The sequence below is a fragment of the Coturnix japonica genome, chromosome Z, assembly GCF_054131305.1.
Source record: "Coturnix japonica strain WE chromosome Z, WE-NBRP24, whole genome shotgun sequence".
NCBI classification, from domain to species: domain Eukaryota; kingdom Metazoa; phylum Chordata; class Aves; order Galliformes; family Phasianidae; genus Coturnix; species Coturnix japonica.
Window position 1 is genome coordinate 67,529,654 of NC_140702.1, and position 24,268 is coordinate 67,553,921.

At 40.4% G+C, this 24,268-nt stretch overlaps 2 protein-coding genes across 8 annotated transcripts in view; one reads left to right on the forward strand and one right to left on the reverse strand.

The window, feature by feature from the left end:
* Positions 1-802: 802 nt before the first annotated feature.
* Positions 803-6,045, reverse strand: NUDT2 (nudix hydrolase 2). Of its 4 annotated transcripts, none has more exons than XM_015848260.3 (4): positions 6,016-6,045; positions 5,208-5,337; positions 4,648-4,793; positions 803-1,726 (listed from the first exon to the last, which is right to left on the reverse strand). In XM_015848260.3, exons 3-4 carry the CDS (start codon positions 4,778-4,780, stop codon positions 1,413-1,415), a joined length of 447 nt encoding a protein of 148 aa, XP_015703746.2. In that variant the 5' UTR covers positions 4,781-4,793; positions 5,208-5,337; positions 6,016-6,045; the 3' UTR covers positions 803-1,412. The 4 variants fall into 4 exon arrangements, with proteins under 4 accessions (XP_015703746.2, XP_015703745.2, XP_015703744.2 ...); XM_015848259.3 differs by having other exon boundaries at positions 5,919-6,045; XM_015848258.3 differs by lacking the exon at positions 5,208-5,337.
* Positions 6,046-6,162: 117 nt separating this feature from the next.
* The window catches only part of KIF24 (kinesin family member 24), a 30,054-nt gene continuing 11,948 nt past the window's right edge, over positions 6,163-24,268 (forward strand). Inside the window, exons 1-9 of one of the 4 annotated variants that reach the window (XM_085529745.1) lie at positions 6,265-6,400; positions 7,615-7,707; positions 10,138-10,283; positions 10,748-11,378; positions 15,210-15,399; positions 17,177-17,274; positions 20,019-20,234; positions 21,464-21,551; positions 23,687-23,808. In XM_085529745.1, coding sequence (XP_085385871.1) covers positions 10,762-11,378; positions 15,210-15,399; positions 17,177-17,274; positions 20,019-20,234; positions 21,464-21,551; positions 23,687-23,808 — 1,331 coding nt within the window. In that variant the 5' untranslated portion in view covers positions 6,265-6,400; positions 7,615-7,707; positions 10,138-10,283; positions 10,748-10,761. Of the gene's footprint in view, positions 6,401-7,397; positions 7,565-7,614; positions 7,871-10,137; positions 10,284-10,747; positions 11,379-15,209; positions 15,400-17,176; positions 17,275-20,018; positions 20,235-21,463; positions 21,552-23,686; positions 23,809-24,268 lie in introns of all 4 variants that reach the window. The other 3 variants (XM_085529744.1, XM_085529746.1, XM_015848244.3) reach the window with 3 other exon arrangements.

A 24,268-nucleotide genomic window follows, 5' to 3' on the forward strand; every position in this document is an offset into this window, starting at 1 on the left:
CAATCCATGGCAAGATAACAGTGATAAACATGACATTACTGCCACAAGTGCCAAAGGATGGGCACCACATACCTGCAGAATATTACAATACTAAACTGCAGCACATTTTTCAGCCCATCCGTGCTGTACCTCTAGTACTGAAGGTCTTCACCAGGGCTGATATGATGTTAATTACCATCTTACCTCCTGAAGCAAGTAGGAAGATAGAACAGAAGCAGAAGCCCCTTTCTCATGCCCTAAAGCAGAAAATGCTACAGAAGACAAAGGGAGTAAGGGACTTTTTTTTCTGGGGGTGGTAGTGGGGGAAGGAGGGGTAAAAGTTACCTGGGATTTAGAAAACTTGCCTTCTTACACAATAATTTAACAATGCCATGAGTCTTTTTTTGTATTACTATACCAAAATACCCAAAAGATTATGAACCATTACTAACAGAACATTAATGACCATACAGAGTGCCAGCACATCAATGACAAAAGAGAGATTCGCAGAAAAGCTGGTGCAGGTGAAGATGCAGAAGCCAAAAGTACCACCAGAGCCTACTGTGATCATTCAACAGAAGTATCTGCAGCAAAGCACTGACAACACACATGACCCTGCTGCCCCTGCATGCGCAGCCTGCAGCCAACACTGATGCTATCAAACAGATGCAAGGCCTATTAGCTCAGATACTCCGTGCAGAAAATACTCTATTAGGCAGCCATAGATTTCCTTGTCACAACCTTTTGAATAATGTATGGCCAAAGTGGCTCTTAGAGAACAAAAAGGAAAGGGAAAAAAAGAACTTCAAGTTTACTATTTAAATACTGTATGTCAACAGTTTACTGAGACTCCTTGGATAGCAGCTATTTTCATAACAGAATATTATGTACATAAATGCATGATACAAACAAGACTTGAAATGATTTGACAAGTTATTACAGCACATCAGCAGAGGAGTTTGGAACAGAACTACTGCTGCCCTATTTGAAATGCAAGATTTAACTTCTGCAGTACATATTTTGCAATTAAAAAATCCCCATATGCTCATTTTTACAAAACTACAGATTTACATCAGCAAGTCAAGAAACACCAAGTGTTTTGACTTGCAAAAATAGACAATTATTCAGCACTTTAAGAAAAAAAGATAGAGAGAGGAACACAGGGAGACTTTGTTAGCTCAGGGTTTCAACTCGGACATCTCTGGCTTACAATTCAGCCACATTGCTTTTACATTAGCTATGGGAGACAAAAGCGTAAGTTCTTTAAAAGCTACAAGTATCATCACTGAGTTTGTAGAGATTAACAAAAAGAAAGTATATTTCTGCAGTCATATTGTATTTCTTCTGGCAAAAAAATAAAATTAAGTGCTTTTTTTTAAAAAAAAAATTAGGCTGCTTCTCCAAGAATTCTTCTTGTTCTTCACAAAAAGCACTTACTTCTTGGAGCTGAGAAACTGATGTGCATCTTTCAGTGTTGCTTGCATATCCTCATATTCTGCAAATCTGCAAGCATCCTCCAGCTTCAGCCAGCGGAAAGCCTGGTGCTCCTCAGAAAGCTTAATTTCTGTGTTAAAATCCTTCACCTCTGCCAGCCAGTAAACAACAGTCTTGGGTTTGCCATGGACAGGATATTGCAGTTCTTTCCTGTACCCTTCTACAAGAGTGAGCTGACTGGCCTGAAGACCTGCCTCTTCCTGTGTTTCCCTGAAGGCTGTCTGCAAGTCATCCTCTCCTGGATCCACATGGCCTGTCAAGAGCATGACAAAAACTATGATTCTGTTTCTTCATTTGACAACGGAGAAACATTAGGAGAGAGAAGGGAGGATACAATAGCTGACAAAGAATCAAGCTAGTGTCAGAGAACAGAGGTTGCTCCTCAAACATTTATGTCTTGATTTTGCTCCTGTGGCTTTTACAATTGTTCATACTGCATCTTTCAAAATAACCAGTGGCTTCTTAGCATGAGAAATCTTTTCTTCCCAGCCCTACCCTCCTCTTCCGGAGCACCATGCACCCACAATGGTCCACCTCACATTACACTTCAGGCTAAGATCTGTGTGCTTATTGAACGTTTACCCTTTAGTCAGTAAGAAACGAGACTGCTGATCTCCAGAAGTCTTAGTCCTCTCCCTCAACTTCTTCCCTCCCACTGAAGCTCAAGGCTCAGTTCTACAAAGCTCTTACTTGCAAAAACAACAGAGAAACAATGGCACCAGACAAAGCAAATTCCATTTGAAAGGTGAGTTCCACCAAAAAAAAAAAAAAAAAAAAAAAAAGCTTTAGGACAACATCATGATAGGATGCTTAGGACAACACCTTGAACACTAACATTTCAACAGTATTTTATAGGCCGCCCCCTCTCCTCCAAAAAAGTGAAAGTTACAAAACTAAAAGCCAAACTGTCTTCCTGCATTCCCTTATTTCAGCACATCCTAAACCACTACGAAGTCAATCATGAAATCACTAACTGGAAAACAGACAAGGTTGCTGTGCTTCATACTTAAAACTGCTTTACTTCAAGAGTAGGTCAGATGCTTACGAATCCTGAGCCACCTTAGGAACACTTGGATGCTAAGTTATTAGAGACCACCAGTATTTTCTCCTGCACTGCGCCATGCAGCATTTTAAGAGTATTTTTATTTTTTTTTTCCATGTTACCCTGTGAAGTACAGCACACCTAAATGCCAATCTTGCCAGCAGCTGTTTTAGTTGTCCAGGACACCCTATTTGTTTTACATTGCTTAAAATGAGAGGTGCCATTACAAACAACGGATAAATATAACATATCCCCAGTTGTTTGTACTTTTGTTGAGAAATGTCAGATTCTGTTTTCTCATGAAAGATCCAGACAAGACCATAAATAGAACAAGACAAGCAAGATCTCAAAAAAGCAATGAAAAATGAACTGGGAGGCTTCAAGGGAAGAAAAAAAAAGCAGCTTTATTTTGCCCCCAGTATCACTCCCTTTTCTATTTAGGTGTCTGCATATAGGCACAACTTATTACAGACACAAGTATTTCCTCAGGTTTCAGGTACCCAAAGCCACCTTTTAGTGAACAGTTTGGTACATGTGGGAAGTTCGTTTTGCTTTGCCAAAAGGTCTCTCTCACATCTTTACGTATCAGAAACTCAACCATCCTTTCACGTGACACTTTCTCTGAAGTAAAACACAATTTTATTTAAAAAATAACTGCAGAAAACAGCATCTCACACTGCATTTGATGTTTTAGATATTTGAGATCAAACACAATGTAGCTTTAAGTAAAAACAATTTCCCCTGACTCTCAGCACTGCAAGTCAAAGTCTCCTTCTTTCTGAAAGATACATGTATTTCCAAAGATGGGACTTTTACTAATGGCTGAGAAAAAGAATCCACCTAGACCTGCACAACTGGATTTCTTTTATCTTCTCCACAGCAAGTCCCACAAACAGTAAAGAACCAGTTTATGACAATTATGACCTATCAATACCAAAGATGCAGTGAGCTGAGGTAGCAATGAAACTGGAGGCTGGGGTTCAACTTCAACTCTCAGGACACAGATGCGACCACTTGCCTGCCAGCACAGGGAAATGTAAACAGCACACCCCACTACTGCTAATCTCTATCCTAAGCTCAGCAAGTTTCCAGCTTTGACTTGTATACTCCGCCTACCAGGAAAAGGACTACTAACAACATATCACTGCAGCTTTCAGCTCCTCAAATTCATTTACACTCATGCAGTCCCAATACGCAGAAGAGGAAAACAATCCCTACATCTCCTTCCCACCAGACTCAATTCGTACCAGGTTGCAGTTCTAAGAACATAGATCAGAGTGATGTTTATGTGGGGGAAACCAGGCATGTAGAGTTTAATCCCATAAAGGTCACTTAGGGAACTTTAAAGATATCAATGTACAGCTATAGTCATAAGTAGACTAGTGTCCTGTGTGCACTTGGAGAGGTGTCAGAAGCCCGTATTAAAAATTATAATCAATTTAAGTTTGTATCTGTATCTTACAGAAGTTTTTGCTACCTGGAACTTACTTCGAAGACCACTCACACTGGAGAGAACATAAAATGTAACAACTCCTTCATTTTTGATCTGTAATGCCTCTAACATTATGATCTGAGTGCACACCATGCACGTCTTGAGACATTTCACTTGCCAGCATGCAAGCACGTTCAGAATTTCCACATTCCCTGGGAAATCTTTTCAGATGGGCCTCTCCTCTCATAACAGCCCTGGCTCTTGGTTTTCCAGTAGGTTGCAAACTCTTTTAGCTAGGCTTTAGGTGAAGTGGACAGAGGGAAAGCTTTTTCCTCCCCCCCCCCCCAATTCATAAGCTGCTATTTACAAACCATTCATGTGCTACGCTTTAAGAACACTATTTTACAGAATAAGAAGAACAAACTAGTGGGAAGAAACAGTACTTAAAAAGGTGTAGAATGTACTTGAAATACTTCTGTGCTGTGTTTTTTCTGGTACCAGGGCTGCCACCATGTACCACCAAATACTGGCTCTGCTGTGCAGCCATAAAGCTCCTGACTCTGGTGCCCAAAGAGTACAATTAGCTGTGAATGTCAGCTGGTTAACAGCCCCCAAAGCTCACCTTATGAGCATTCAACCAAACAGTCAGAAATATCATTCCTGACACAAGCAACACTGAAGTTATCAGAATAAACATCACCTTTTGGCGGGGTCCAGTGATGGGTCCCATAGGATGTCTGGAGGAGGAGGTATTCAATACTGTCAGCAGCCTTAGAAGATGGTGATGGCTGCAGTCTTCTGTAGATTATCAAGCCACAAGCTCTTACAGCCATGTCCCCCTCTTAACTGTAAGGAGAGCAGCAGAAGTGCACAGAGGATCACACAGAAATAACACAGATCTCAAGCAGACAAACCATATTTATCCAGGAAATATTCCCAGCACGGGCTAAAAGTCATCCAAATCCTTCACAGTTAATACATAAACTGCATCTTAGTGACTACCCATGTGAACTATCAACGTGAAAACTAAGCTCTTTCATTTTAAAGCCAGAACCTCACATAAAGCTAAAAAAAAGAGACAGTTTTCAAGAAGCACAAAATATGACTTGTGTGCCAGTTCTTTGCAGTTGCTATTTTATATACTATACTAGAGGGAGGTAAAATGATGTAAGTAAAGCAGAAGCCAGAAATGTAACAGTCTGAAGCTTTCTCACTGCAAAAATCTAAAGGCAGCGTGCAAAAATAATACCTCAACATTACCTGGGAGCGGCAGACAGAAATAACTACCCAACACAGACACCTTGCAGCACAGAGTTCCTCAGGATGTCAGTGGCAAAGCTGAGCAACACCATGCCAGACGACGGGCACTCTATCTGGCCTAGATATAAAGCTGTGATACAAAATTAAAAGCTTCTTGGCATGCAAGCGAAGCATTAATTTGATGTAAACAGCAACCACGTATCTCTTAAGTGACGAGTGCTGTAAGCAAAGAAGTGATGTAGCCAAGGCATTTGGTACTTAAATTCTGAGGGCAATGGAGATGAGAAATCCATTTTAAAAGATACAGCAAGTCAGCTCAGAAACAGCCTTAGGTAGAACTTGTTACTGCTGTTTTCAATAGATAATACATTACAATAGATAACACATTTACACAGCACTATTTTCCCCTTCAGTGTTCTGGGAAACACTGTGACAACTCTATGGGGAGCTCGGAGCAGGGGGTAGCACCATTGACCAACAAATCCTCAGTGCGGCATGCAGCCAGCTCGCTTAATTACAGCCCAGCATTTCAGCCCATCATCCCAACCACCGCTACCCACCACCACAGGAGGCCGCAGCCTCACACAGCGCAGCCGGGGCACCAGCTCCACCTCCTGGGCGAGCCGTACTAGGCCTGAGCAGCGGGGAGCAGGCCCAACGGCCCCAATAGCCCCCCGGCCGTGGTACCAGGACACACAGTGCACGTCTTACCGGGAGCAGGGGAAGGGGAGCAGGGGAGAAGCGGCACGAAAGTGGGACGAGAGGAGAGAGCGCAACGCCGCACAGCGCGGAGCAATGGCGGCCTCACCTGTCAGCCAGCACCGGTGTGGGCGGGACTGCCGCGGGATTGACAGCCACCACAACCAATCACAGCACTCCCCGCCTCCCCTTCGCCTCCATTCGCTGGCGGTGGGCGCGAGAGTTTGAAGCGGGAAAGGCGCTGTTGCTATGGAGACGCGGCCTGGGCGCCGCCGCCGCCTCAGTGTCCGTGTCCGTGTGTGCCGCGGGCCGGGAGGGGTGAGGGCGGTGGGCGGCCGCCCTGGGTGCTGTGCCCGGCCCCTCCGCCACGTCCCCTCCTGTGGGCTCCTGGAAGGAAGCAGAGAGAAGCGGAGCGGGCGCTACGGGCCGCGGGCACGCTCTGATCTCATTGCCAGGCCTTGCTGGAGAGCCGGCTCCTCGGCTCCCGGCCTGAAGTAAGTGTCCGATCCCTTCCCCTCGAGCTGTGCCCTGTGTTTCCCCATAAGGGTTTGACCTTCCAGGGGTCAAACAATGGTCTGCCTGGGAGTAAAAGCAGCCTGGAGAGCTATAACCTGCTCCGGGGCAAACCACAAGTGTGTTGACCCGTCTGAGTCTTGCAGTGTAATTCCAGATGCACAGCAGCTTGTTTAGGTATAATTATAAAATAAATACTGAGAGCCGTTTGTTAAATCTCACTGGCAGGAGAATCCCAGGCACAATTTTCAAATAATCAGCATCCCGATTTAACTGTGGGGATTCTTTTCTGGGCGTGTGGTTGAATATTAGACACTTCCCGTTTCCATGCAGCTGCTGTTCCCAGCAGCTGTCGGGTGTCAGCTGTGGGAGGGGGGCTCTTGTGCTGAGCTCACCACGCTATTCTTGGTGTAAAGGAATGATTTCCATAACGAACATCTTGTGCAAATCAGAAGGTGTTTGAAAACACCATAACCAACACTGAGTGGTAGTTTTTAAGTCTGTTTCAGAGAATATAAAAGTTAATCATAGAGTAAGCAATTCAGGCTTCTCCATAGCATTGGTGCAGGGAGGAGACCTGTATCTTGGCCCAGCTGTACAACAGTCGCCAGTCAACACCAGAAGTGCTTCCTCCTTCCCTTTGATTATACAAAGACTATAGATGGTTATCTATTGGTAGCATTCAGCTTTATTTCTTGTATCTTCAAAACTGCTACAACACTTGTGTCAGCTAAAAGGGTTTAGTATCTCATGTACATGTATGGAGATTTCTGTAGTGTAATCTTGTGATCATGTTAATGAATCTGCTGCAGCGATCTATAAATGTTTGAAATAGAGTTTCACAACTCTACACCTACTGCTTTAAATTATATTTATCGTCTTTTCTTTTTTCTAGTAGGTAATATTTCTAGTAATATCTCTTATTGTGGAGCTTGTATTTATAAATGTGCAATCTCTCCATGACCCTGTTCTTCACAGTAATGCCCTCGTGTCCAAGAGATGGGATCAGAATAATTAAAGATAAGGCATTTGATGTGCTACTCTTGAGAAGCATATCAGCTGTTCATTTCTGGAGGGCTCAATCAGGCTTGGCTTTGGATCACAGTCTGACAAGAACTCAGTGCTCAGATGAATAAGAAATAAAGGTAAGTGACTGGGAAAATGAGTTAATAAGTCTCCCTTTTCTCTCCTGCAGGACTGTCAGCAAAAATTGGCTTCATTTTGATCTTCTGCTTTTATACTCAAAAAAACACGTGGACTTGGAGCCTGTGCTGAAGACATCTTTAGGGTAACCTGGTTACAAGTGATGAGTACAGTACTTTGGTATAGTTGTGGTCAGGAAAGTTAGCATATATACACGTTTATGGACTTTTTAGGTTCTTAGCATTTGTTTCTATAAGCTATGAAATGGAAAGATTTATGTGATACAGAGTGACAGACGGGAAAACAAGGTAGTGTTTAAGTTTTTGATGTTGATTATTTTTATCAGATGCTTTTGAGAATTGTTTCTCAAATTTAACGGTCAGACCACAGTTTATGATACAGAATGATGACAATGGATTACTTGCAGAGTGAAATGTATAGCTGCATTAGTTTACATTTGTAAGGCTAGCAGTGGCACAGAAGATTTCTTTTCCACTAAATTTCTGGAGTTTAAAATATGGCTATAGTGTCTCTCTTTGGCACTAGAACAGCATGCTCATAGTGAGCTGTGCCTCCTAACTTGCTTCCTTCCTTCTCAAAACCGAGGTTTTATTCAGCTATATTGAGGAACCTGAGGCTTTGTCTTTGTCCTACCTTCTGTGAAGTTACTTGTAGCTTTGCTGGGATCAAGGTTTGGTTGGACTTTTATATCAGACTATCACCTTGAACAATGTTACATTTGTCTGTACCAGAAAACAGTGTAGTCTCAAAAGAATAAATTAGATCCTGGCATTGCCTGTGAAGTTTTAGCTGCTATTTGCTGTGGAAAGGTAAAGGTCTTTTCTCTTTTTGCCAGAAGATGGCATTATCATTACCAATTTAGGATTCTTGAAAACCTACTGATACTGCCTTTACTACTTCACAAAGTTATTTTTAAGAATTGCATGTAAGTTTTAGAAAAGCTGCCAAACAATTGGAAGTCTGCAGTGTTGGATGAATTAAGGTATTCTTTTTATGGGGAGGAAGACACACTATTCTTTTAGAGCATTAATGTTTAGAAGGCTTGGAGAATTTCACTGTGTCCATCAATTCAAACAAATGTAATTCCCCTGAATTCTCCTGTACAAACCAGACTAAATCTTTTAAACATTGTCTACTCTTGAGTTTTAGAATTATCAGAAATGCTGGAACCCATCACTATGACCTTGGCTTATTTTTTTTCCATGGTTGATTAATTTGTTACGCCTTTATTGCTCAATGTTGAGTTTTCCTGAGTTGTGAAATAGCTCTTCCAGATATGGAGAGACACTGGATTTAATCCTTTAACCATTTGGGTCCAGCAAGATTTATTGTAGCTGAGGAAGCAAAAGTAATGATTCTACTTTCAGGGCTATCTCTCATTAAGAAGCCTTTTAGTGGCTTTTACATGGCAAAGAGCCTTAGCCAATAAGCCATGCAGAGCTGCTTATGTATCTCAGGACTACTCTTCTTGTATGTTCTGCAGTACCTAAACCACCTGGATGTTCTGTGTTTTGAGAAATCTGCCTGTACAGTCATTTCTAGCTGTTTAAATATATTTTGTTTAATTTTTAGTTGGAATCTTGAGCTTAAAAGTTTCAATATTCTCTTTTTTGTTTTTTTTTAACCATTCCCCCTCTCCCCCTCCCTTTTTTTTCCTCCTTAAAACTCTCATTCAAATAGACGTTAACCCAGATCTATTTCTTACACTAGTTTTTGGCCACTCTGTTTATATTTAACCTAAGTCTAAGCACATGCTAAGTTTTAAGTAAAATCTAGGATACAAGGATAAGAATAGGCAAAGCTACTGGATTGTTTTAATCTTTAACAGACTGGTGTCTCTCTTTTGTGTTATAACTTCTCATTTCAGGAAAGAAAAGAGATTTCCCATGGTAGTATTGTTGCAGCTTTTGTGCTTGGAACTACCTTATGTGAGACAGGAGCTTTTCAAAAATTTGACTTCCCTTGAAAGATAGTGAATCCTCTGTGGAATTTTATCTATTAGAGAACATGGAAAACTGTGAATGTCTGTAAAAACCTCTGTATGTGTCACAGTTAGAATCTATGATCTTTAGGTTTGCTGTCCTCTCTGTCAGTTTTAATTTCCCCCTACCATAATCTAGTAATCTGAACAGTGAATCTGGCTTTATCTCAAGATTCAAAGTCACATAATATGTGTATTTAATAAGTCCACCTCCACATGATTGTTTTGCCTTGAAGTTTGTTGCTCCTGAATTACCAAAAGAAAGATCTTAGCTTGGTTCTGTTGAATGTTACTGTAACTTCAAAATGTGGGAAAGACTTGCATGTGCTAAGATCCTAGACTCAAAAAAAGAGTAAGAGAGCAGTGAGGAAAATATAATGGAGGTGCTATTCTTCTCTCCTTTCATTCAACAAATAAAAATATCTGCAAATATGAATCTCTCTGGATACAGACAGCTGGGGGAGCTGTCTGCATCACCTTTCAGTGATGCATGTTGCTTTTTTTGGGTTTCCCAAGAATGCCGCTATGGCATTCCAGTAACATTTATAGATTTAGATAAATTCTGTGTTTCAGATTTCACATAATATTTTGGCTATTCTGTCAAGAATATCCAGAAATGCTCACAAGATTCATGACTTACAAAAGAAAGTTACACAGCAAAACTGTAACTTCATGGTAGTTAATCAACAGGATGAACAGTCTTCATTTTTCATCTTGAGGTGAGGACAAATGCAGTTCCTTTTCCTTTGGTTACTTAACCAGTGATAGCTGAACCACATTACACCACATGCGCTGATATTAAATTGAGTATCTAAAATTAGGCATTTTACATTCTGAAGCTTGAGGACAGGGTTTTGGTAGCTGTGGCATTCATCAAGTAGGCATTGGGCGTGTAGGAACTTTGCAGCAGTAAGTATCTCTACATTGTGCATTTCCTACTATATTTGTATATTGGTTTAACTTTAAAATACAGTTTTAGAGGTAAAATATTTGCTTCATATTTAATTTATCTTTAGTATTGCTACATTTGATAGTGTTTGGCAGGCCAAAATATTGCGAGCAGAATAGTCTTTTAGCCCAGCTTGAGGTCATATTATCTACAGAAATGTTTTGTTTCTTCATTTATGTCTTTGCCAAGATGCTTCATATAACTTGAGTACTTTTCTTGTTTGATTTCATGTAGGCTTGAGCTTGAAGATGGCATCTTGCCTTTATGAATGCCTTTGTGAGGCAGAGCTTGAAAAATATTATCCTCACTTTGCTGCCTTTGGTCTGCAGAAGATTGATGAGCTTGCCAAGATTTCTATGAATGATTATACCAAACTGGGGGTCCATGACATGAATGATCGCAAACGACTCTTTCAGCTCATTAGAATAATCAAAATTATGCAAGAAGAGGAAGCTGTAAGAGACTTAAGCAAGCAAGATTTTCAACCAAGTGGCCTTTTCATTCAACCTCAGGTGACCAGAACAGGTCCCCGCAGACAGCTGCGTTTTGAGTCCTTCTTCAAGGAGAGCAGTGGCACAGTTAAAGAGTCAGAATCAGAGACATATGGTTCATCAGATTTCAATGCCAATGAAGAGAAGAACAGTCTTGTGGATGTGCTCAGACATGTTCAACCACATGATTCAGACCTGACCAGATTAACTATAAGAGATGCAAATACTGCTGGAATATACACAAAAACTGAACTGAACTGTGCAGCAGTTTCTGATGATATTGCTCCTCTCCTGGGGGATTCCGAAACTCCCATCATACAGAGAGTGACTCATATTTCAGGGTATAATTATGGACTACCTCATTCCTGCATCAGGTAATGATCAGTTACCTTTCTTTTATATTATTTCAAGTAATTAATTAATTCCTCACTAGGGAGCACGGTGTGTCTTCCTAGCTTCCAAACAAGTAATACTAACACTACGGATTTTGTACAGAGCAATATGAAATGTTACGGAAAAGAGGGATATTAATAAGCACTTACGACTCTCCAAGTCTGTTAGAAGGAATCAGTTGAATTCAACAGCTGCTACTCACCAAGGCTGTCTAAGAATAATCTTCATTATCCTTCAGGATGTAAGGTTTTGTTCTCTTGGTGATTTGACAAGTCTTTTTTTTTTTTCCCTCACACAATTTTGCAAAACTGTTTTTCCAAAATAATGTTTCCTCTTCTTAAGTTTGTCCAGATTTTCCCATTATAAATGGATACGTGCTGTGATAGCTATAATAAATTTCTGAAGTGGTGCTTTAAAAAGAAACAATGAATATAATTGGAGCACAATACAGACATGTTGGTGAGAGGCATGCCTTGCAGCTGCTTCTTGAAAGTCGATCTGTAGCATTCATAATGTCTCCCAGTGTCTGCTAACAGGGGCTACAGCTATCTTGAACCCTTGGTAAATTACCCTGGAAACATATTTAAAGCGCAAAATAGTTTTTGTTGGCTTACTCTCAGGCACTGTCTAAACTGATTGCTTGAGACAAAAACTGGAGTCTAAAAAAGCCTGAATAAGCTAGCACTGTATTTTAAAGCATCCAAACTTGGTAGATGGCTCCCAGGTTTGGTTATTTAGAAGTCCAGAGATACACTACTATGTGTGCTATTCAGAGCACCATCAGGCTTGTGCTTGCAGCCTGGCTGGTGTCCAAGCACTGGCTGTTTCTACAGCTATCCTCCTGAAGATCCTGGTTCAGGAAACAGAGAATTTACCTCCCTGCAAATGTGCTGCCACAATATGGTTTGTTGCAATGCAGCTGTGGCAGGCTTTTTCTGTAGTGATGAAGAAATTCTCAGGATTATTACAGTGCTTATGTTTGAAATGATAACATTGTGCAGAAGTTCCCAGATTCAGGACATATACAAGTTCATGAGCTTCTTCAAAAAGGATGTCTATTCAGTAACAAGTAATTGTTGATGTAGAGATGATTACTGTATCCAGTGTGTACAGAAGATGTGCTGCCAAACTCATGCTGAGTGATGCAGCATGAAGGAGCTTGGAGTTATGGGTCTGGCTTGTAGAAGTGCAATGGAAAGAAGGTGGGAGTGGGAGCATGGAGTTTTCAGCAGCTGTAACGATTTGCATACAGGAGGAAGGAGAGAGGTAGCTGTGTGATGCTGAAGCTTGGTCTGAGAAGGCTGAGGTGACAGAAAAGACATGTGGTCAGGGTGCTGGTTACAACTTCTCTGGAGTGTGCATGTAGCTGGAAGAGACAGATGCTGTTTCTACAGTGGATAAGTAATAAGGTAGAAAGAAAGGCAGCAAAAGAGTATATTAAACCCCTTAACTGGGATACTGAAATAATTCCTGCCATTCACACCTCCCAGAGGAGTGTGCAAACCTTGATATATCAGCCATCTTAGCATTTTCCCCAGAAGCTGAGCCACAGAGCAGCAAAGAGGGCAGGATTCTTAGTGCTGGAAAGTAAGAAATGACCAATCTAATGGTTTGGCTAAAGAAGTTCAAGAGTTTGAATCCCATGATAGAGCCATGATATCAATTGTCTTTCTTTTCTTCTACTCTTTTTTTCTTCAGCACGTTCATCTCTGACTCATAGTTGCAGCTCATACTGTAGGCTTCCTGTACTTTCCTTAACATGCCTGAGTTTCTCCTGTTTTGACCAGACTGCATATTCTGCATTCCAGGCTTGGGGCCAGTCTGCTGATGCTTGGGTATCTGATTCCTGTTTTGCAAGTGCTCAGCTCCTTCACTGAATTCCCATGTCACCTTGTGATTTAACCACTGTGAAGGCTTATCTAGTCTCATATGCAAAAAAATAGTAATAAATGATTTTGAATGGCAGAAGGATAGAAGAGCTCTTACAATATGTTTGGCTATATTTTCCACTTGCCCATAGCAGGCTTGATCTTGACTGCAGTGGAGAGGACACAGTTGTTCTTCTGACCTATTATTTAATCAGGTTTCTAACAATCTCTTTTGAGATTCTTTTCCTTGTAATATATATATATATTTTTTTAAGTTATAAAATGCAATTTCTATTTAAGAAAGGTTAAAAAACAATCTGAACTTGAGGGCCAGTGTATAAAATTAAATCGTGTTCTTTTCCCATACAAGATGCATTCCATTAAATATGCCTCATAGAAGGAGTATGTGCTTATACTTTTACAAATAGATCCTCTGAGCCATCATGGTTACCATTCCCCAGATCTTACCATCAGTCCTTTCTCTTTCAGGCTTTTAGGAAGAAGAAAAGCTCTTTCTTTAGGTCACTAAATTTGGCCTCTGGTGATGCAAAAATTAAACATCAGAGCCTCTGATCATTTGATGGACAACATCTGGTGCTCAAGGATGTCCATAAGCTCACACTAAATTTTGAAGCGTTTTATTTCAAGTGGTCATGGCCTTTCTTTTCAGGGGAGAGAATTTTCTGTCTAAACACAGGGCTGCATAGGAAAGCCATACTAAAATTAATGGTATTCCAGTTACAATAAAGATTGCTTGCAAGTAGTCTTTGAAGAACACGTCTTAAGATTTATATTTACAAGTTGTATGCTTCTTGGAAATTGTGCAAGGCAACTGGAATGATGATATTACAAGCTTATAGCTGTAATGAGATATTGAGTAACTTGCACTCTTGCTGTGTTTTTTGTTTTAATTTAACAGGCAGCTTGTCTAAATTAGTTTTGAATTGCTACATTAAGAGATTTTGGAAAGGCATTTGGGTAGCATGGCAGAAATACTGGTTTTGAGCAACTCAAGCCTTAGTTAAAATGATCTTTTTCTAGTAAATAGATGTTCAGGTCCAGGCTGAAAATCATTACTCACTTGTCTGAAGATGCCTTGACAAAGTGTAAGTCAGATTGACTCAATTTTGGCTGAATTCAGGCATATTCCATATGCTGCATTGAAAAATGATTTCAGCAGCAGGTTAATCAGTGGAACACTAAATGACTTCATGCTCCTGAGGTGTCTGGAAGGGACCTAAAATCGACCTGTCAAAACATAAGAGCACAACTTTGCACATGGTTTGAAAACATATTTTTTTATGATTAAAACAAATAATTAAAAAAAACCAAACAAGGCTGTAAGATGAAAGGGAAATAACGAGGAGACTGGTGTTTCAAATTGTCTTTCAGCTTATTAAGAGCTGGGTGATACTGTCTTATTTCCTAATTTATGTCATATGCTTGTAACCTGTTTGACAGCCTAAAACAAAAGAAGAGAAAGTAATTAAAAGAGGAAAAGCAACTAAATATTATACTCTTTTCCTTCCAAGATCTGATCATATTTTATCTGTAATTAAATGACTATGCATGACTGCAAATAATTTCAGCAAGATTAAATTTCATTAAGTTAACTTCTGCGTTATGCCAACTTGAACCACAAGTTTGTGGGCAACTGAGAATATGCCAGTCCAGCAACAAGCTGAGGAATGCAGCTGCATAAGCACAACTGTTTTTAAACAGAAACGCACAAGAGGTTTTATACTATTTAGCAAAAACAAAACAAATAACAAACAAACCAACAAACAACACAGCAGAAACACCACTGTATAACAGTGAGAGGCTTTCCTGATAAACATTTAAAGACATAAGCTTCTATCTGATAAAAAACCAAGTTAAATTTTTGTGTGTTTTAGTTTTTGTAGTTATCTGATTTCAAAGTGCAAACCTACAATATTGTTGTAGATCCAGTTCTTCTGAGAAAGAGACTCCATGGACAGAGAGTGAAAAAATCAGAGTATGTGTCCGAAAACGTCCCCTGGGCCAAAGAGAGGAGCGACGTGGAGAGGTTAATATCATCACAGTGAAAGACAAAGAGACCTTGCTTCTTCATGAGAAGAAGGAGGCAGTTGATCTCACCCAGTATATTTTACAGGTAACATGCTTTGCTTGCACTTTGTATTTATGGGCCACTTACTTGCATGATGGATTAAAGCAAACTGGACTTGGAATTTCAGTAAGCAATCAGAACAGGGCTGTCTGCATTTCTTGTACTGGAATAGATGGTAGGCTTTTCTGTCAGCTCAGTGTTGCTATATTTGAATTGCTTCTGATTTATCCCAGCCCATGGCAGAAAATCTGAGCCCAGAATTTTAAGCCTTCAAAAGCATGTCTCTTGCAGCTTTCTTCACATGTGGCAAAGTAAAACACTCTGCTACATGCTGTTGCTCCAAGAGAACTGCCTGCTGCTGAGTCTGCTCCAGAGTAATTCAATGAGGTGTTCCCTTTTTTGCTATTTCAGCACTGCAGTTCTGATTCAGTGAATCACATATACCCTCATCCCCTCCCTCCCTTTGTTCTGAAATGCTTTTGAAAATTAATTTCTCCTTTGGTCTTTGTTTCTAAATCCCAAATACCTTGTGCTGTCATAGTTCAGATTCTCAGTTTTGACTGACAGCACCAGGAACAGAGCTGATTTCTAGAGAGCAGCAAGCCATACTCACTCCACTGGGTGTTATTTTTACAGCTTGGGTCCTGTGAACAACTGTTCAGAATAAAACTCAGTTTGCAGCTCTCTCAGATCTATGTACCACCTTTTATGGTGCAACACATGCGGTGATTCCATCCCACTCCTTCAATTTGACTTGCTGTATTTGACATTTATTCGGTGCTTAATAACTGCAGGTTAATTTTGTTCTGTCAGTACTAAGAAATGAAATTTTGCCATAGGTCAGAGTATTCTGAACTGAAGTATGCTATGGCAAAGGCTATTCTGTTCTATAGGACCCAGGAGAAGTTCCCTGCTTCCTACCACCATCTCTGTCTCTTGTGTGTAGGAAACCAGGGAGTGCAGGCCAAAGGGGTAGTGGGGCATACTCCAGCTCCACAATAAGGGGAGCAAAACTGCAGCCCCATCACAGAGCTCACTGTGAGCTGAGCGCTGCTGCGGAAGCTTCCTGGTTTAATCTGTCTGCTAGTCTGGCTGGTTTGTGCATCATGGAAATGACTGTCAGTCCAAGATACCTACTACCTTAATTTACATTGCAGTGTATCATTAGGCTGCAATGTTAAACTTGAGTTCGTGGAGTCTTGAGGATGTGGTGTTTGTTTGTGGCTGTCCTTCCTTGCAGACACCATTCTTAGCCTCAGAGAATCCCATCATGAACACAGTTGCAGTCTTTCTAGACACTCTGCTTCTTTGGGTCAGACCGGGAGCATGGGAAGTTGGGCTTTTATTGCCTTCCTTTAAGATAATATGCTCCAGGTTTATTTAGGAGTAGCTTCTGTCTTCTTGGGGGCAAAAAGATTCTAAGACTGGAGAACAGAGACCGTTAATCACAACCGAGGACTAATTTTTGAGTTCTTTTTAATGTTCTAGTTTTACTGTGTATCAGTAGATTTTATTCATTTCAGGAATCAATCAGGGTTTTCTTTAATTTTTTTCTTTTTTCTTTTAATTTCTATTTTTTTTGTGTGTGTGTGCTTTTTTTTCTGACAGAAGGCTTCTGCACCTTCTGCTTTTCCTTTCCTACGCTTAGTCTCTTGATTACTTGTGATGTTCTGCATGTTGAATGTCCTGCATTACTGTGGACCTGATCCAAAGCCATATGAAATCACTGGGAAAACTTCTGTTATTTAACCATGCCTTTGCATATAGGCGGAGGGAAATGAAACATGTTCATTTTCATGTAAAGATCATATTTATTTTTCAGCATGTTTTTTACTTTGATGAAGTCTTTGGGGAGTCATGTACCAATCAAGATGTGTATATGAAGACAGCTCATCCTCTGATTCAGCATATTTTTAACGGGTAGGGCATCTGTGCTTTCATTTGTTATTTTTCCACCTTTATGTTTTCCAGTTTCATATACCACTTTCATTTTCCTCTTAACTGTTTTCTAATTTTTTAAAATGCATTCATCTATCCTTTTTTACATACCCTCCCCCAAAATAAAACAGATGACACTTACATTACTTTCATTGCATTCAATGAGGAGTCTAAATCACAGGAGAGGTTAAAACTAGACCTTAGTTGTAAAAAATGCCAACCTTTTAAAATAAATGTTTGCCAGGATTTCTGGCTTCTAATTTCTACTCTAAGAAAGGCTCCTTTATGGTATGCTGCAAACTGTGTAGGGCCTCATCTTTATCAATCTGCTGAGGAGTAATGCAACCTCTTTGCATGCATCGATACGTGTTAGGGGCTGACCTGCTGAAAATGAGCTCTGCAGAGAAGGACCTGGTTGTCCTGAACAGGTTGACCACGGGCTCGTGTGCCCTTGTGGCCAAGAAGGCCAATGGTATTCTGGGGTGCATTAAAAAGAGTGTGGCAGGCAGGTCGAGGGAGCTGATCCTCCTCTGCTCTGCTCTGGCAAGGCCACACCTGGAACACTCTGGGAATTCTGGAGTTCTGAGCTCCCAGTTCAAGACAGGAACTGCTGCAGAGAGTCCAGCGGGGGCCACAGAGACGGCTGTGGGCCTGGAGCATCTCCTGTATGAGGAATGGCTGAGAGACCAGGAGCTGTTCAGCCCGAAGACTGAGGGGGTAATTCATCAGTGCATATAAACATCTGATGGGCAGGTGTCACATGGATGGGCCAGGCTTTTTTTGATGCCCAGTGATTGGGCAAGAGGCACAAATGGAAACAAAGTTCCTTGTGAACATGAGGAAAAACCTCTTTACTGTGATGTGACAGAGCACAGGAACAGACTGCCCAGAGAGGCTGTGGAGTCTCCTTCTATGGAGATATTCAAAACTCACCTGGGTGCTTTCCCTTGTGACCTATTGTAGGGAGCCTACTTTAGCTGAGGGTGAGGCTGGAGGATCTCCAGAGGTCCCTTCTATACCCTACAATTCTCTGCTTCTCTGTGACTCTTTCATGAGACTGCTGTGGGATATTTTTGTATGTATCAGTTACATTTCACGGAGCAATAGAAATGTATTAATAACTTTGTAATTTATTTTGATTTTATGGATAGTAGAATAGAAATTATTAATTCACTTGTAATTTACTTCGGTTTTATTGATATATTTTTGAAGTAATTACATATCTCCTGATTTGGAAATTCATGGTAACTTTACATGGGGTGATCTTCTTGTCATGCAAAGTAACAAACTTGAATATAATTACATTTTTGAATCTTTGAAGAAAAGGACTGCATAACAAAATGGAGTATTCTGCTACTGGAAATCTTGGACTGTCATCAGTAGAAACAGTGTCACATTCTTGAGAAAGAGAAGTTTAAAAGGAGAATGGGGCTTATATCTTGCTGTATAATGGTAATCAGTAAAAACACAATGCACAGTACGGTTAATCTAGTGATACCAGGAAAAGGGATGCCTTGTCTGACCCCCTAGTGAGCTAATTCAGCAAACTAATCTGGGGAAAAATTATTCACTGGGCCCTTTGCTGTCCTACGTTTTTCCCCACTTCTGTACATCCAGGAGGTTTTGAATATGCTGAAAAACTTCTTTCAAAGCATGGAAGGGAAGTAAGTCAATCACTATGTAGATTTGTTGTTGTTGTTTGGGTTTTTTTGGCTGATTCAGCTCTCTAAGTCTGTTCACCTCATACTTGTGAGCTCAGCTTGTACAAGAGCAGGGATGGGGAAGCAGGCATGCAGTAACACCAATTTAGATGGGCTTGAAGCATGGCAGAGCTGTATGCTGAGACCTGCTTGGTGTTTCACATACATTAAAGTGATATGATGACAAAGATGCTGCAATCTGGAATAAACTAAGATTGTGGTTACACTGGTTGGAGTGAGTGTATAAAATACTCTCTACCACTGAAAGTTGGCGGTCCTCTTCTGTCCTGTCCTACTGGACATATGCCCATAGATTATGTGAAGCCACTTTGACCATATTTTGTGATCTTCTGTGAGGTACTTTACTCCACTGAAACAACAGAAAATTAACCTGCAAAAAAATGAAGAGCTTACTGCTGTTTCAGTGCAGTAAAGTCAGACATCAGAGCCAGCACAGAGGAGAATAGGTCAGTAGGACAGGTCACACATCAGGGAGCAGAGGAAGGGAAGATCAGCACCCTCCTCTCAGCAGCAGCAGGGCATTAGATTGACTTTGCATTAGAACTGCAATCTGAGGCAAACTAACCTCACCTGGTAAATTGCATTGCTGTAAATTGCTCATCTTCATCAAGTGCAATATCTGTTAATTCAAAACCTGACTTGTGGCTGTTTTGCACCTCATGTCACAGTCCTTCTTCTCTGTGATTCATAAGGAAATATTCCCATTGGTAATTCTACAGTACTATCACAGTACCTAAACAGCTGGAAGAACAATACTGAATTCTTAGCTTCCTGAAATGTATTCTGAGAATGTAGAAGAAAAGAAGTGACACTGCAACCTTGACACACCAGCTTTTCTTAAGACATGACTGGGAATCACTGTTAGTGTTCTGCAGTTTCTCAGATGGGGAAGAAAACCAAGCTTCAGTGGCAAAAGTTAGCTATATATATATATTGACACTCTACAATCTCTTTTAATAATAAATAAATCAGATGTGGCATTAAAAATGTGGGTTATCTTTACAGAGGCAATGCAACCTGCTTTGCATATGGGCAGACGGGTGCTGGCAAGACATACACAATGATAGGTACTCAACGGAACCCAGGACTCTATGCCTTGGCTGCCAGGGACATCTTTGGACATCTGGAAGCATCACCATCAAGGAAGGATCTCCTTGTTTTGATTAGTTTTTATGAGATCTACTGTGGACAGCTTTATGACCTACTAAATGGAAGGAAGAGGTATGTAAATAAAAAATAGATTGCTGTAAACTTAGGGCTGTTTATAAATCAGTTTGTTACTATTCCATGCAATTGCTTTTAAAAAACTACCTTTTATAATAAATGTTGCATATTTATTAAGAGCTGGGGAGGAAGGCAGAATTTGACACTAAATATGACTGATATCGATAGGACTCCTGGTTCAAACTCTTGGCGGGAGGAAATAGATAAGAATGAAGGCTTGTGGGTGATGTACAAGCTCACGCTGTTTTTCTTACACTACAGAAATCCGTAGGTAGCTGAACATTTATAGCTAAAGGAAGAGCCTTCCTGTGACCAGAAGTTCTCATGCAAACTGTTGTGGAGTCGCTGTCCGTCTCTGTTCACATATAACCTCTCTAATTCCCTACTGTTGTGCCAGTGGGGCTGATGCTCTTACCACTGCAGTCTCCGAAGATCCTGTTGATGTCCAGTTTATGCTTGAAACTGCAAAGTCTTCTCACTTCCTCCCAGAGCTCATTTGCCCAGCAGCCTGGCATCTGAACCAGAGTACACCTCTGAAGGTGATGCTGCCGTCACTCTCAGTAGTAGGCCCTCAGCCCCAGTCTTGTTTGGACAAGGGCACAAGAGAAAGGTTTTCTGCCTCCAGAAGTGAATCTGTTCAGGCTCTCAAGAGTTTTGTACAGGATTTTAAAGCAGCTCCCAGCGCCATGGGGTCAGATGAAGATCTTATGGACCATTGAAGGGGGGCATTTAGCTTCCTCCCATGAGCATCATGCCTGTATTCTTCCTCTAAACTGTGACATTTTGTGCAGTTCATAGCAAAGCTGCACTGGTCTCTGACTCTATGGCCATGGGATCTGCTTTTAATTCCTGTGGAAAAATATTGGAACTTGAACAGAGCATGACTGCATGAGTTACAGTGAGCTTCCTAAAGAAGGCCTGAGAAGCAGTTCAAAAGAGCCTCAGGAAATCTAAAATGTAGACATGGTAGTTTACTTCTTTGCTTTCATATATTCCCAAACTTGTAGAAATACATTGCTAGTGTTTCTTTAACAGTGAAATTTCTTTGGTGCATAGAGAAAATAAAATAGCTCCTTAGGTCTGAAATTACAGGAATGACAGGAGTCCCCTTCCCCTAATCACTGGTATCTTTGGCTTTTTCACATAGTGTCATAGCAATGAAATGTGTTTTTAGTGCTGCTATTTGGGACTTCAGAAATCTCACTTCTGTGATGTTTTGTTTGCAGGCTTTTTGCAAGAGAAGACAGCAAGCATGTTGTTCAAATAGTTGGACTGCGGGAGGTCCAGGTGGACTCTGTAGACCTACTGTTGGAGGTATCCTCAATATTTGTCATTATTTTGTCTCCTAGATCCTGATGTACAGATCTGTAAGCTAAGTTGTGTACAGAAAAGACTGTTCTTTTATCTGTTGTACATGTGTATGCTTGTTAAGGGTTCTAAAATTGACAACCTCAAGCAGATAACTGAGGAGTTAAAAGTTCCTTTATTCAAGTAAGCATCTGAGAATCATAGAATAATTAAGGTTGGAAAAGACCTCAAAGATCATCTAACCCAGCTGCCTACCTACCACCAATATTTCCCAGTAAACCATGTCCCTCAGTGCAACATTTAATGTTTTCTTGAATACCTCCAGTGTCTGTGTCTCCACCACTTCCCAGGGCAGTCTGTTCCACTGCCTGACCACTCTTTCCGAGAAGTTTTCCTTGAGTCAGCATCACTTGTGTTAGGGACACACAAGCTGTTATCTACAGCTGTCGTTTCTGCTGCCACTCCTTATGGAAAGATCTTTTCCAAGAAACAGACCATGGCCACTATTCCAGAAATCAAATGATGTCCCAGTAAGGAACCCTGAAAGATGGATCTGTATTTTTCTTAGAGTGTGACTTCTTTGGGTTCTATGAGCTTTTCTATAAAAAAATAAAATATAGAGATGTGTGAGAAAATATACAAAGTTGGAAATTAATAGACCTGAGTTAGAATTTTAGACGATGAGTATGTAATGATGGGTGATAACAGCTGTGTAAAAATAGTATCTTTAAAAAATAGCTGATATTCAGCACAAGCAAAGTTTCAGTCTTCCTTCCTCGACTGGCTGAGCCCAACAAGAACACTAGCAAATTGCCTGCACAGTCCTGCGGCAAGACAGCTGGTTAAATCTGCCTTCTTTTTATCTTGACCTTGAATAGCTTAACCCATTTCTCAGTAAGGAATTGTACACTGAAGGTGCCTGATATTGTAATTGACTCATTAAAATGGGCACGATGTTCCCTCTTATATTCCATTTAACTCTGTTCTTTATCCTCATTAACTTCAAGCTTTGGGACACACTGGTGATGCTTCTGTAAATTAGAGTGTAAATGTGCTATAGGGTTGATTAACACATTACTCCATGTTCTTACATTCCACACACAAAAGAACCATTAAGTGACTTTATTCTCCCAGGTATCTCAGCAAAAAAAATAATTTTACATTGACTGCAGGCTCTTTTGAACACATGAATGTCTCTAGCTTAACTCAGAGCTTCTGAACAGCAGAATTATATGTAGTTCCCTTATATATGCAGCAGATATAAGGGAAGGGTCTTGAGTGTTTACCTAGTTATTCAATATTTATTGAAGTTGACTTTGGTTCAGAAACTATTTGCACTTAGCACTAACATAATTCTTAAGAGCTGAAGCAGTTGGTTCAGCTACTGGTTGAAAACTGGTCACAGAAAGGCACGAATAATGCACATGTGTCAACTAAGAATGTATTGATCTTGATAGATAACATTTAGTTTTTTCTTTCCACCAGAAATAAGATTATTGACTCTGTTTTATGAATGTACTCTTGTGCTAGACTTCTAGTAATAGTCCTTAAGAGTTTGCTACAGTGAATAATCCGGAGTTATATCGTGAGGGATCCTTTGCTCTTCTATCGTGCCTTGTTTTTTTATTATTTTGTATTGAGTGCAATTAATCTTTTAACTTTCTTCCATGTTGTTGCATTATCCTTTCAGTTATGGAGATGAAGAAAGGCTTTGGTACTTTCTGTATTATTTTCTGGATGATAGTACCACTCTACTACATGAAAAAGTGAAATGAAAACAACTGCAACAAGTCAATCCCATTAGTCACCTAGATTATCTGTGCAGTATTACTTTCTTTCAATCCTGCCATAGGTTTGTTTTTAATTTTATAGTCTGGATATTTTGCAAATCAGAGTGAATGTGCAGTGCAGCAACTTCTTATTTGCAGTGTAACTTCTAAGCTCTGTGGTGTCACTGCAAACAGATTCATATACAGAGGTCTGATATAAACGCTGGGAGACATCTACCTTGCACCAAAATTTCAACGCTGTAATGAAGCATTTCTCCTAATATACCTTCATCTTGGTAAGGCAAAATGTCTTCCTGGGAGACTTTATTTTTGTTGACAATTTGTATGGATTTTATCCCTCTTTTTTCGCAGGTCATTTTAAAGGGAGGAAAGGAGCGTAGCACAGGAGCTACCGGAGTCAACTCAGATTCCTCTCGATCTCATGCTATCATACAAATCCAAATTAAAGACACAGCCAACAGGACATTTGGGAGGTATGGCTAGAAGTGGGATTGCTCAAAACTTGAGAAGAGGTCAAGAGTAGGGCCATCAGGGAGGCAGACTAAGAGGAGGCATCGTGTTACTGGGCAGCAGTGAATTAAATCGGAAGATAGTACTCAGAATAAGAAAAGTTCAATAGTTGTTTCTTTGTTCCAAGGGGGAGTGTGTATGTCTATGAAAGAGGTTTGTCAACTTTGTTTGTAAAAACTTCAGCAAAGAAGTCTGGCAATCAAATCTTTCCCTTCATCTTCAGTGTTAATTTTTTTTTCCCTGTCCTGGGTGTTAGTCTGCCCAAGGGTAGATGTTTGCAATGGACACATCTGCATGTGTGCTCATCACCTTTGAAGTTAATGGAAAGAAATACGCTGGAAATTTCTGTTCATATTGCCCTGAATTCCCATTTGACAAGGCAGTTTTCTATTTCTATTTTTCTAAAATTAAGAAATTTAATTT